An 11123-nucleotide genomic window follows, 5' to 3' on the forward strand; every position below is an offset into this window, starting at 1 on the left:
GCACTTACAGATATATGTCTACAAGGATGTAACTGTTTTTAATAAACTTAAAAAGTTTTTATGGCCACATCCACAGCATATAGAAGTTCTCAGGCCAGGGAATGAATCTGGGCCACAGCTGCAGCAACACCGGATCCTTTACTCACTGCACTGGGCCAGGGATTGAAACTGTGACTCAAGAGCTACCTGAGCAGCTGCAGTTGGATTCTTAACCCACTGCACCACAGTGGGAACGCCAATAAACTCTGATTTTATAAACTTTACATTTAGAGCAAAATTGTAAACCTAGTGGTGTTCCCATATAACCTACACCCAGTTTCTCCTATTATTAACATTTTACATTAGTATGGTACATTTATTTCAATTAATGGACCAATATTGACACATTATTATGAACTAAAGTCCATACTTTATCTTACTTCCTCAGTTTTTAACTAATTTCTAGGTCTGCTCCAGGATTCCATCCAGATACTACATTACATTAAATTGTTGTGTCTCAGACACCTCTCGGCTATGACATATTTCTCAGAGTTTCCTTGGGTTTTTGTTTTGTTTTGTTTTGATAACTTTGACAGTTTTGAGGAGTACTGATCATATATTTTGTAGAATGTCTCTCATTCTATTTGGGATATTTTCCTTATGATTAGGATATGGGTTTTTAGGCGAGAACCACAGAGATAAAGTGCCATTTCCAGCATCTCATATCAAAGGTACATCTGTCAACATGACTTAAATCACTACTGAAATCAACCTTGACCACCTAGCTGAGGTAACGTCTGTTAGATTCCTCCACTGTAAAGTTACTATTTCCCTCCCTTTTCATACCGTCCTCTTTAGAAGGAAGTCACTACGCACAGCCCACACTTAAGGAGCAGGGTGTTTATGCTCAACCTCTTTGAGCAGCAGTAAACAAAATTTATCTGGAATTGTTCTGTATGGAAGATATGTCTCTTCTCATTTATCTGTTCAACCATTTATTTACATTAGTATGGACTCGTGAATATTTATTTTATACTTTGGGTTATAGTTCAGTATTTTGTTATTCAAACTTCCATCTTTGGCCACTGGAAGTTCTTTCAGTTGGCTCTTGTATCTCTTCGACAAATCCCCATTATTCTGGGCTCTCTGCTTGAGCACCTCCTTACTTTCAAGACTGCAAGATGCTCCAGATTCATCCTGTATACGGTGAGTCTGCCTAGTCACTCCAGCCCTAGAATCAGCCATTTTTCCCAGGAGCCCAATTCCTTTTATTAGAGAATGGGATTAGAAGCCGTGTTCTGGAGCTAGATGTGCTCACTGCTACTAGGACACGCAGGCCCTCAGCTGACAGAGTGAGGAAATGAAATAGAGGTGCATATACTAACACACACACACATATAGAACCATCTGCATCTATAGCAAGCTAAGCATGAGTTCATAATGACTTCTCTAACTCTTATCTATTGCTAGAAGCATCATTTTTAATAGAAAAAATAGAAATAAAGAAGTTTGTTTTCCAGAGGACATTAGCTCTAGAAAACACTGTTGAGAGATCCACAGAGTGGAAGACTATGAAATCAATTTTTAAAGATTTAATTCTATATGTACTGATACGAATTCTACAATATATATTAAGTGATAAGTATATATGCACATACAAACCCAATGTCTAGAAGGAAATACAACAAAAGGTTACAGTAGATAACTTTGAAGAAAGGAAATGAGGTTACAACATGCATTACCAACAGGGTGATATAACCCTTAAAGAAGAAACAAAGTTATATATGACAATGGCTTGTAGCCCTCCAAAGGATCAGGTACATAAAAAGATGCAGAGTATATCTGTGGTATTAAAATTTCATAGGGGATGGGAAGCAATTAAGGTGAAAAGGTATCTGAAAAGACTCTCTAAGACAGTATAATGAAATAAAGACTGAGAAACAATGAGTTAAAGGAATAAGTAGTTGTATTTTTATTCTATATGCTTTTTTCTTCTGTAAGCATATGTTTATTTTTAAATTTAAACATTTAATTTTTAAAAATGATGGATCTACCTAACGGAAGTGTTAAGTGAACAGTGAAATTCTTACTAGAAGATGTAACTTCTCAGGCCATGCTGAATATCCACCTCATGGAGGGTTGTTACCCAGTTGGGGTCTCTTCAGCAGCCAACTTTAGGAGGAAACTGAATTTTTAATAAATACACTGGTTTACAACAGAAACCATATGGCCCACAAAGCCTATTCACTGGCCATTTACTGAAAAAGTCTGCTGTCCCCTGATCTCTAGTATATAAGCGTTAATTCTTCTGATATATTCACACAATGGAATACCATTCAGCAATGCAAACAAATGAACCACAACTACATGCAACAATATTGATAAATCTCACACATGTAATGAATGAAAGAAGACAGAAGCAAGTAATACATGATGTATGATTCCATTTAGGTAAATTTCAGGAACTTGCAAAACTTATCTTTGGTGACACTGACTATGGGGAAAGGAAGGTGACAACGACTGGAGCGGTTAAGAAAGGGTTTCTGGAAATGTTCTGATTTAAGTGTTGTTAGAGACATATTTGCTTTTTTAAAAATAATTCATCGAGGTGTTCATTCCCATTTTGTGCACTTTTCTTAACCTATATTATACTTTGTTGTAAAAGAAAAAAAAATTTAAATATAAATCTCACAAAAATGTAACCGGATAAAGAAAAATAAGTTTACCAGCCTTCTTCTCATGAGTAAATAAGTATATATGTACCCTGGTTATTCAGATACAAATGGCCCCTGGACCATACTTGGAAAATAGCAGTATAAAGCCAAGTTTGCACTTGACCCCAAGGCGAACATTTAGTCCCAAACTGCTTTCTACTGACTGACTTTGTACGGATCCAAGATTGGCAATGCTTCAGTTTTTCTAGACTGATATGGTCATTGTGGTAGACAATAGTTTCAGCCCCTTTTGTCAAAATAATGCTCTACCTACTTTCTAGTCTAGTAGCCAAGGGAACACTAGAAGCCTTTTAATTACTAACTTGGCTCTAGGAATAAGCTTGAATAAATTTTTAGCTGAACTGTAAGCATTAGCTGAATAATCTTGAAGAAATGATACCAATTCTCAAGAGGAAAGAAGATACCTTGCTTTAAAACCAATTATCTTACCATAGGAAATCCATTTTTAATAGTGTTAATCCAGGAATAGCTCCTAACTTTTGCTTGTTTGCTGTTGTTGTATTGATCTTACAGTAGAACATCCTTTTTGCTAAGCGGTAATCCCTCTCTTCAAAGTTCCTCAATAAGATCCAAATGACACAGCATTATTATGATGACCAGTTTAGTGGACATCTGTTGTTTGTCTCTGCCCAGCCTGCATCCGCCCTTCCGGCAGTGGCACCATTCTCTTTTGGACTACGCCAATCCATTGGTCTTTGTGAGGGCTGCCAATTAAGGTGCTCTGCCCCTCCCTGTCCAAAGGATTTAAACACATGACCCAAATGAGGCCAACTGGACATTCTATCAGCATCTCTAGACTAGGCACTCCTCATCAGCAGGGACAAGGCTTTTCCATCTCTGTATCTCTGATGCCTAGCACAGTGCCTGGCTATGAATATTCAATGCATGTGGACTGAATGAAATACAAAGAAAATCATGTACCTTAAACAAATGCTGAGAGCTAAGTCTATCATTTCCCAACAGAATTCTGGAAGGGGAGCAAATTGTATTATGTTTTGTAAGGGAAATGTCCACTTTAGTAAGTGAAGAAATATGCATTGGAAATAGTATCCCAAGTTGCTATTTCTCAGTGCATTAAAGATGTCAATCAGTGCAATAAAATAAAGCCCCCAAAAAGACAAAAGGAGAATTACCTCATTACCTCAACATCTGCTTGAACATAAGCAATCGCACACTGGCTAATTTTTTTTAAGGGGACATAATATAACTTTCCAGAAAGACATAATATAGCTAATTATACCATTCACTAGAAGGGAACATACAATGTTTTGAAGTAATTCAGAAGTGGGTGTGATTTACAAGACATAGAGCTTAGGGAATCGTAAGTATAAATTAGAGATTGTTCATATTATGACAGACTCCGTCATTACATTTCACAACTTTTGTCAAAAGCAACCTTATTCACCACACCACTAAAGGCTTCACATTAGGGAAGGCTGCTGTCAGCTCTGCCATTTAGAATGGATGGGAACCTTCTTTCTGAACACCCTCCTGGGGAATGGGTTGAGATTTTAGACTTAAAACACACTAGGGAAGGAATGATAAGATGACTCCTCAATGGCCAATAAACACACAAAAAGATTTCAAGCCTCACTAATAACGAGGTCAAACAAATTTTTTAAAGGTATCATTTTTATTCAGCTGAATGGCAAAAATAAAGCAATCTGTCAAGCTGCCAAATTAGTAATGACTGTGGATGGTCAATGCTGATCAATGCCTGGGGAAATGGACACTGCTAGGTGGGAATGTGAACTGGGAGGGTACTTTTCCACTGTCCAGCAAAACTTTGTATGTATCTGCCCTCAAATCCAATCATTCCATTTCTAAGAATCTATCCAAGAAAAAAAAAAGGTAATTGTAAAAACTGATTTGAATGATTATTTGATTAATGATGGCCTACTAGACAAGAAACTTATCTTTCTGGTTCACCATCTCTTCCCCCAGTGCATAGCATTTGGGGCCCACATACGCTAGGTACCTGGTATTTGTCAAAGAAGTAAATAAATATGTTTACTCAGCATTAAAAAAGGAAAATAAGAGTATTTGATCAATAATTGTTCTTCTTCACATTAAACAGGAGTAGTGGAATTATTTACAATGTTAACAGGCAATAAAAAGCACTGTCTGTTTTCAAAAACAAAGCACACACACCAGCTTACAAAATTGATCATAACATTGGTAAGAGCCCAAACAACCACCTGCCTGTTTTTTCTTTGTTTTTGTTTTTGTTTTTAACCTCAACTCCCGAGCTTCCTGGTTAGTTCCGTAGGTTAAACAACAATGAAATACTCTTGAAATAAGTCAATTGTTATCACAGTCTATGATCCACTGACAAATAAACGCCCTAGTTTTGAGATGTATAAAAATTACATGTGGGCTGAAAAAAAAAAAAAAACCCAACAGCTGCTGTGTAACCAACTCAATATCCTAAAAAAAAAAAGAAAGAAATAAAAAGTGTAACCAAAGAAATACAGAGTCTAGCTCTTCTATTGCCTTTGACATACCCATAACCAAGAAAATATATCCTCTAAAAATACTAATGCATGGATTTGTTTGTTTTCCAACATAATTGGAGAAAGAACCAGAAACTTAAGACTCCTCCCTTTTTCTCAGCTTTCAAATCCAACACAAAGATAGAAATGTGTTCCAAAATCAAATATAAATAACTTGTGGATTATCTGCATTGTTAATTTATCCTTTAAATTATATACAGAATGAGAAGTGAAATTTTAAATTTTAACATTATCTGACAACTAACCATTCATCAAAAGATCTGGTATCCACTGACAGATATTACCAATAATGAAAGCTCCAACAGTCTAGAATAGGTATAAAGAGTCCTTACATTGGGCGGGTGAGTGTTATTAGAAATAAAATACTAATAGAAACCAGCCCCTCACTGAAACACTTGAGAAATTCCAGATAAGGCACTCTGCCCATCCACTAAGATTCACTGATGCTTGTGACTGACTTTATGACATCAGGCTAATCTAGGATGGGAGCTGAAGGTACTGAGAAGGCAAAAGCCATTAACATTTAGCCAGCACTTTGTAGATACTAGATAGCACAGAGGAATGTATTCTGTCCATTTTGGTGAGGTTAAATAATTTCCCCAAGGTCATACAGTTACTAAAAAGTCATGCTGAGATTTGTCTTCAGGAGTGCATACTCCAGAGGAATCCACATACTGTTATGGAATGGTATGTTTGTGGCGTCAAGGAGCAACAGGTCATGGTCCTGGACAGACTTCATGAAATCATCTGGTTTAGCCCTTGCCTTTAGTCAGGTAAGGCTTGATTAGCTGTAAGACACATGGAAGGGAAGTGACTCTTCCAAGTTCCCAGAGTTGCTGAGTTGAGCCAAGAGAAGTGAAAGAGCTGGGACTAAACACCACAATTAGCCACAGAGCAGGGCCCCTTCCACTACAGGGCCATGTTAGCAAGTTATTCAGAAAAGCACACGTTCCTATACAATTCACTTCCTAAATTTGTATAGTTCCTCTCTTTCTTGACCCATATTCTCAGACCACCTTTGGTCTAGGTAAATATAATTTTAAAAGGTGTTAGAATCATATATGATTAGTAATTTGGCTTTGTTCATAAGTGTTAAGTGATGAAAATGACCAACTAAAACACTTCTTTATTAGGGCATTAAAACTATTCTTTATTTAGCCACCAGTAGAAATGCAAGTACATGGCCTGGCTTTCCTGCAAACCACAGCCAAGTCTTAATTCAAGAAGCCCCACACGCGCAGGGTGTTGCCTCACAGACTAATAAATTACTAAAAATGGGAAGCGTTAAAACACACCATGGTCTGAAAATCCTAGCTGGGTAAGGAAAGAGGAACTAGGCCAAAGCAGATAGAAAAGCTGGAAAGGCTGTGAAGGAGTGCCGCAGGCCTCCCAGCCTCAATGTGCAAGGGTGGGGCCAAGACTAGGGAGCAGGGCGATCAAACCGCCCCCTCTCCAAGACAACCAACCCCACCCGCTTCTCCCGCGTGGAAGGCAGTACCGTGGGACCTTGTCCGCGCCGAATCCACGTCCCTTCCCCTAAACCTGCATCACTAGCTAAGCAACCAGGGGGTAACGCTTCCCACACAGCCCGGCGAGACACTCCCAGACACCCGCATGTTACCCTCTGCCCTGGGCTCCCCAAAGCGCGCGGGGCGCGAAGGACGTTTCTCCACGGGTGACGGAGCTACTGGGGTGCCCACTGCGGCCGCATCACTTCCCGCCCAGCTTCCACCACCCCAAACCAAGCGCCCCGGAGCCGTCCCCGCCCACGGGCCGTGCTGCCCGCACCTGGCGGCCACACGCCCGCCTACCTTGCTCCTTCAGACTGGAGATGAGCTGCAGCTGCTTCTCCTCATCCGAGCTGTTCATTTTGGCAGGTGGGGCCGGGAATTAAAGGAAAGGAGGGAGAGGCGAGGGGTGCAGAGGGAGGGGGGAAGAAAAGCAAGATGCCGGTGGCTTGCGGCTTCACTACCCGGAAGTTGGATTAGCTCCCGCTCCTCCTCCTCCTGGCGCGGAGCGCGCGGGTGAGATCATCCCCACGCACCTACTCAGCGGCCTTGGCTGCTTCACCTGCAGGCAGGCGGCGGGCTGGAGAGAGGGGTGGAGACAGGCCGGCAACTCCGGGGCAGGAGGTGGGGACGATGGAGGAACCCGCGGTGGCACCGGGGCCGCAACCCGTGTCCTAGCCTGCGGCGGCTACTGCGGCTCGGCTTCCTCCGCCGAAGCCGGCGCAGGAGGATGCGCAGGCGGGAGGGCGTGCGGGCCTAAGTGAGTTCTCTCTGACTTGCTCCTGCACCCCTTCTCCGCCCCCACCCACCGCGGACACCCAGATCGCGTTCAGGAGAAAACCGGCTGTGGGCCAGCATCAAAGATATCTATGAGAAGCTCACTTTGAACGCCGCCGAGGGCCTCCTTCTGCGAGCTGGCAATGTAGAGCGGGCCATAATGGGCAAAACACAGGATTCTTCCCCAGTTCTCACAAGGTGTACCTGGGCGGCCTGGGGAAACATAGATGCCCGCAGGGGCAGGCTCAGCGTTTAAAAGCTTAAAGATACTGAAACAGGCCGGGCCTACTAAATTACAGTGAGCGAAGAAGGGTGCGGTAGTTACCAGCTCCTAGCTCCTGGTCTGGCTTCCTCCAAGCAGCAAAAGGTTTGAGAGGTGGTCAGAAGTGGGCCCTGCTGCATGTGGACTGCCGGGCCTCCCCGAACTATCTGGTTTGCGGTGGAAACTCTTCTCTTCAGGGCAGAAGTCACTGCAGTCCTAATGCCAGAGGTCACACATATGCCTGGGAGCAGAGCCTGATGGAGTAAACCCCAGAATTTGTCCCACTTCACTGCCTTCTGCACCGTTTAAACCCACCTCTGAGTTAGAGCCTGACCAGAATAGGCCACCAGATTTCAAAATGGCGCTCCCCAAACGCCAGTTGCCAGTCAATCGATCAAGTCCAAAGACTTCAAGACAACTCCTATTACAGTTCCCTTGTGGCTCAGCAGGTTTAAGGACCCAGACATGTCTGTGAGTATGTGGGTTCCATCCCTGGCCTTGCTCAGTGGGTTAAGGATCCTTCGCAAGCTACAGCATAGATGGAGAAGCCGCTCACACCATTGTTGCCAGGGCTGTGGCATACGCCCCAGCTGCAGCTCCAGTCCCATTGGGCCCCTGGCCAGGGAACTTCCATATGCCACAGGTGCAGCCATAAAAAGAAAAAAAAAGGTAATAATACTAATACCTACTCTCCTGTAAGAGTTGTAAGTGTTGAACAAGCAGAGGAAGATACACAAAATATCACATCCAGAATTCAACATGCAATAGATGTTCTTTAAAATAAACAAATAAATAAATAAAAGTTACAAGTCTGTGAAAAGGAGGTTTTGGATGCTAATTATAAACTAAAATAGGCACCCGGTTCTTTTACACTAATCATTAAGCATGCAAAATAAATCCAAATTGAATTAGGCTTACTGTACATCTTGGTTTTCCTCACTACCTCCAAGCTCTTAATGTGGGTTCTACACTAGCACAGTGTTTCTGCTAATTCCTCTTTTGCTATTTTATGTAAATATCCAATTCCATTCACTGAGTGGGTCTCCATGATGGATGGGGAAGGAGAGCTAGAACATAGGTAAATGCTGTAACTAGTATCTGATATTCCTACTAAATTCTAATTCAAAAGAAAATGAAAAAACAGTAGCACTGCTTTCTCTTCTATAAAGTCAACATAATACTTTAGCATGAGTGATTTAGTGGCAGAATGATCTAAAAGGACAGCATGGTGTTTTTAAACAGAGAACTAAAATTTTGAAACTTCAAAAATAATTTTGGTATAGGCTCTTAGTCAATCCTTTCCTAGTTTTTCAGAAGATAGTTAAGACAGTTTCAGAGCAGCTGCCCCCCCCCAAAATAACCAAATGGCCTTTGCCTTGACTTTACCTGAGATATCTTTTTTAAATTGTATTGAAGTACAGTTGATTTATAACGTTAATTTCTGCTGCACAGCAAAGCGACACAGTTATACATGTATATTCTTTTTCATATTCTTTTCCATTATAGTTTATCACAGGATATTGAATATAGTTGTCTGTGCTATACAATAGGACTTTGTTATTTACCTATCCTATATATAATAGTTTGCCTCTACTAATTGCAAACTCCCAATCCTTCTCTCCCCCATCTCCCTCCCCTCTGGCAATCACAAGTCTGTTCTCTATATCTAGCGAGGCTTTTTGTTTCATAGAGATGTTGATTTCTGTCATACTTTAGATATAATATCTATATGATCTGAGATGATCTCAATCCTCAGAGTTTAAAAGGCCCAGGAAACGAGACAATTCAGACTCAACAACATGAAAATATGAATGATATGTGCTGCCATCAGGTATTTTGCATAAAAAGAAATCATTGCTTTCGGGGAAAAAATAATAAAGAGATCTGAGTAAAAAATAATTCATGGCCATTTAGCTTTCATACTGCAGCCAGGAAACCTGTTATACCTGATCAGTCACTCTGACTGCTGGACAATGCCAGAGGCCTCCTCCAAACCTAAGTAATCAAATATTTTCTCATATTAACCCAAATACCAGCAGAGTACCTGTTAAATATTTGGGTTAATTCACAAGGTTCCACTTTTTAAATGGTTGATTTAACTGTCTACTCCAATTATGTAGTAATTAGTTATCACTTTTAGAGTTTAAGAATGAGTTCATTATCAAATCTACAATCAAACTATATCAAATCTACAATCAAATTGAGTGCTTTGGTCCCACACAGAATCTACAGACCCTTGAAATTAATCCTGTTTACCTTCCTTGAAATCAAATAGCCTCCTGAAATACAACATAGTATTATCTTGAGGGCATGGAATGAATTATTAGGATGGCTATTAGAGTCAATTATTGGGATTCAGATCTCCCATTACACTATGGTTTATTTATATGATATGAATATTGATGGGAAGGATAGAAGTGATGATAATTAGTTTTTGTTCTCTTTAATAATGCACATAGGGATTTATGTTGCAGGCATCACAATGAATTCATTACCCTCTATATAAAAATTAAAAACCTCTAAGATGTATATACATGTGTATATACATAGACATATATGGACAGAGAGAGAGGAAGGAGAAACTTATAAAAAACAAGTTGAAAGAATTATGTACCAAACTCAGGATAATGACTGCCTCTAAGGGCTAGAAAGTAGAGGAAAAGGCCCAAGGAGTGAAGAGTGGATTGGGAGAGAACAGTGGCCAAAGGGTGTTCTCATTAATGTTTGCTTGTGTTTCCAGGAAATTAAAGTAAAATCCCATTATGTAATCCTTTGAGGTACATAAATAAAACTGAATAATAATACAAAAAGAAGGTTCATTTCCTTTGATCCACTGATTCCATATTAGAGAATCTAACCCTTGAAGGCTTTGTATAGAGCTATTTATTATAATGTTAATTATGATCTCAAAATAGCATTGCAACAGTATTTAATAATAAAAAGAAATAAAGTATCCATACATGCTACACCATGGATAAACTTTGAAAACATTATGCTATGTGAAAAAGCCAGTCAGAAAACACCAGACATTGTATGTTTCCATTTATACAAATTGTCCAGAATAGGTAAATCCATAGAGAGAGAAAGTTGACGGGTCATTGTCTAGGACTGGGGCTACTGGGGAACGTAGTAAGCAGCTACTAGCAGCTATGGGGTTTCTTGTTGGGGTAATAAAATTTTCTAAAATTGTGGAGATGGCTGAACAACTCTGAATATATTCAAAACCTTAAGGTTGTACACTTTAAGTGTATATTTTTGCATAGGAGAGTTTGGTGGTATGTGAATTATATCAATAAAGCTGTTATAAAAACAAGTTTTCAGAAGAGAACAATACACTACTTATATAACT

General features: G+C 40.1%; 1 protein-coding gene across 3 annotated transcripts in view; it reads right to left on the minus strand.

Moving 5' to 3' along the window:
• Positions 1-7406, minus strand: part of SHTN1 (shootin 1) — a 102008-nt gene extending 94602 nt beyond the window's left edge. Inside the window, exon 1 of one of the 3 annotated variants that reach the window (XM_047762014.1) lies at positions 7039-7406. In XM_047762014.1, coding sequence (XP_047617970.1) covers positions 7039-7096 — 58 coding nt within the window. In that variant the 5' untranslated portion in view covers positions 7097-7406. The remainder of the gene's footprint in view (positions 1-7038) is intronic. The other 2 variants (XM_047762012.1, XM_047762013.1) reach the window with 2 other exon arrangements.
• Positions 7407-11123: the final 3717 nt, after the last annotated feature.

The sequence above is a fragment of the Phacochoerus africanus genome, chromosome 15, assembly GCF_016906955.1.
Source record: "Phacochoerus africanus isolate WHEZ1 chromosome 15, ROS_Pafr_v1, whole genome shotgun sequence".
NCBI classification, from domain to species: Eukaryota; Metazoa; Chordata; class Mammalia; order Artiodactyla; family Suidae; genus Phacochoerus; species Phacochoerus africanus.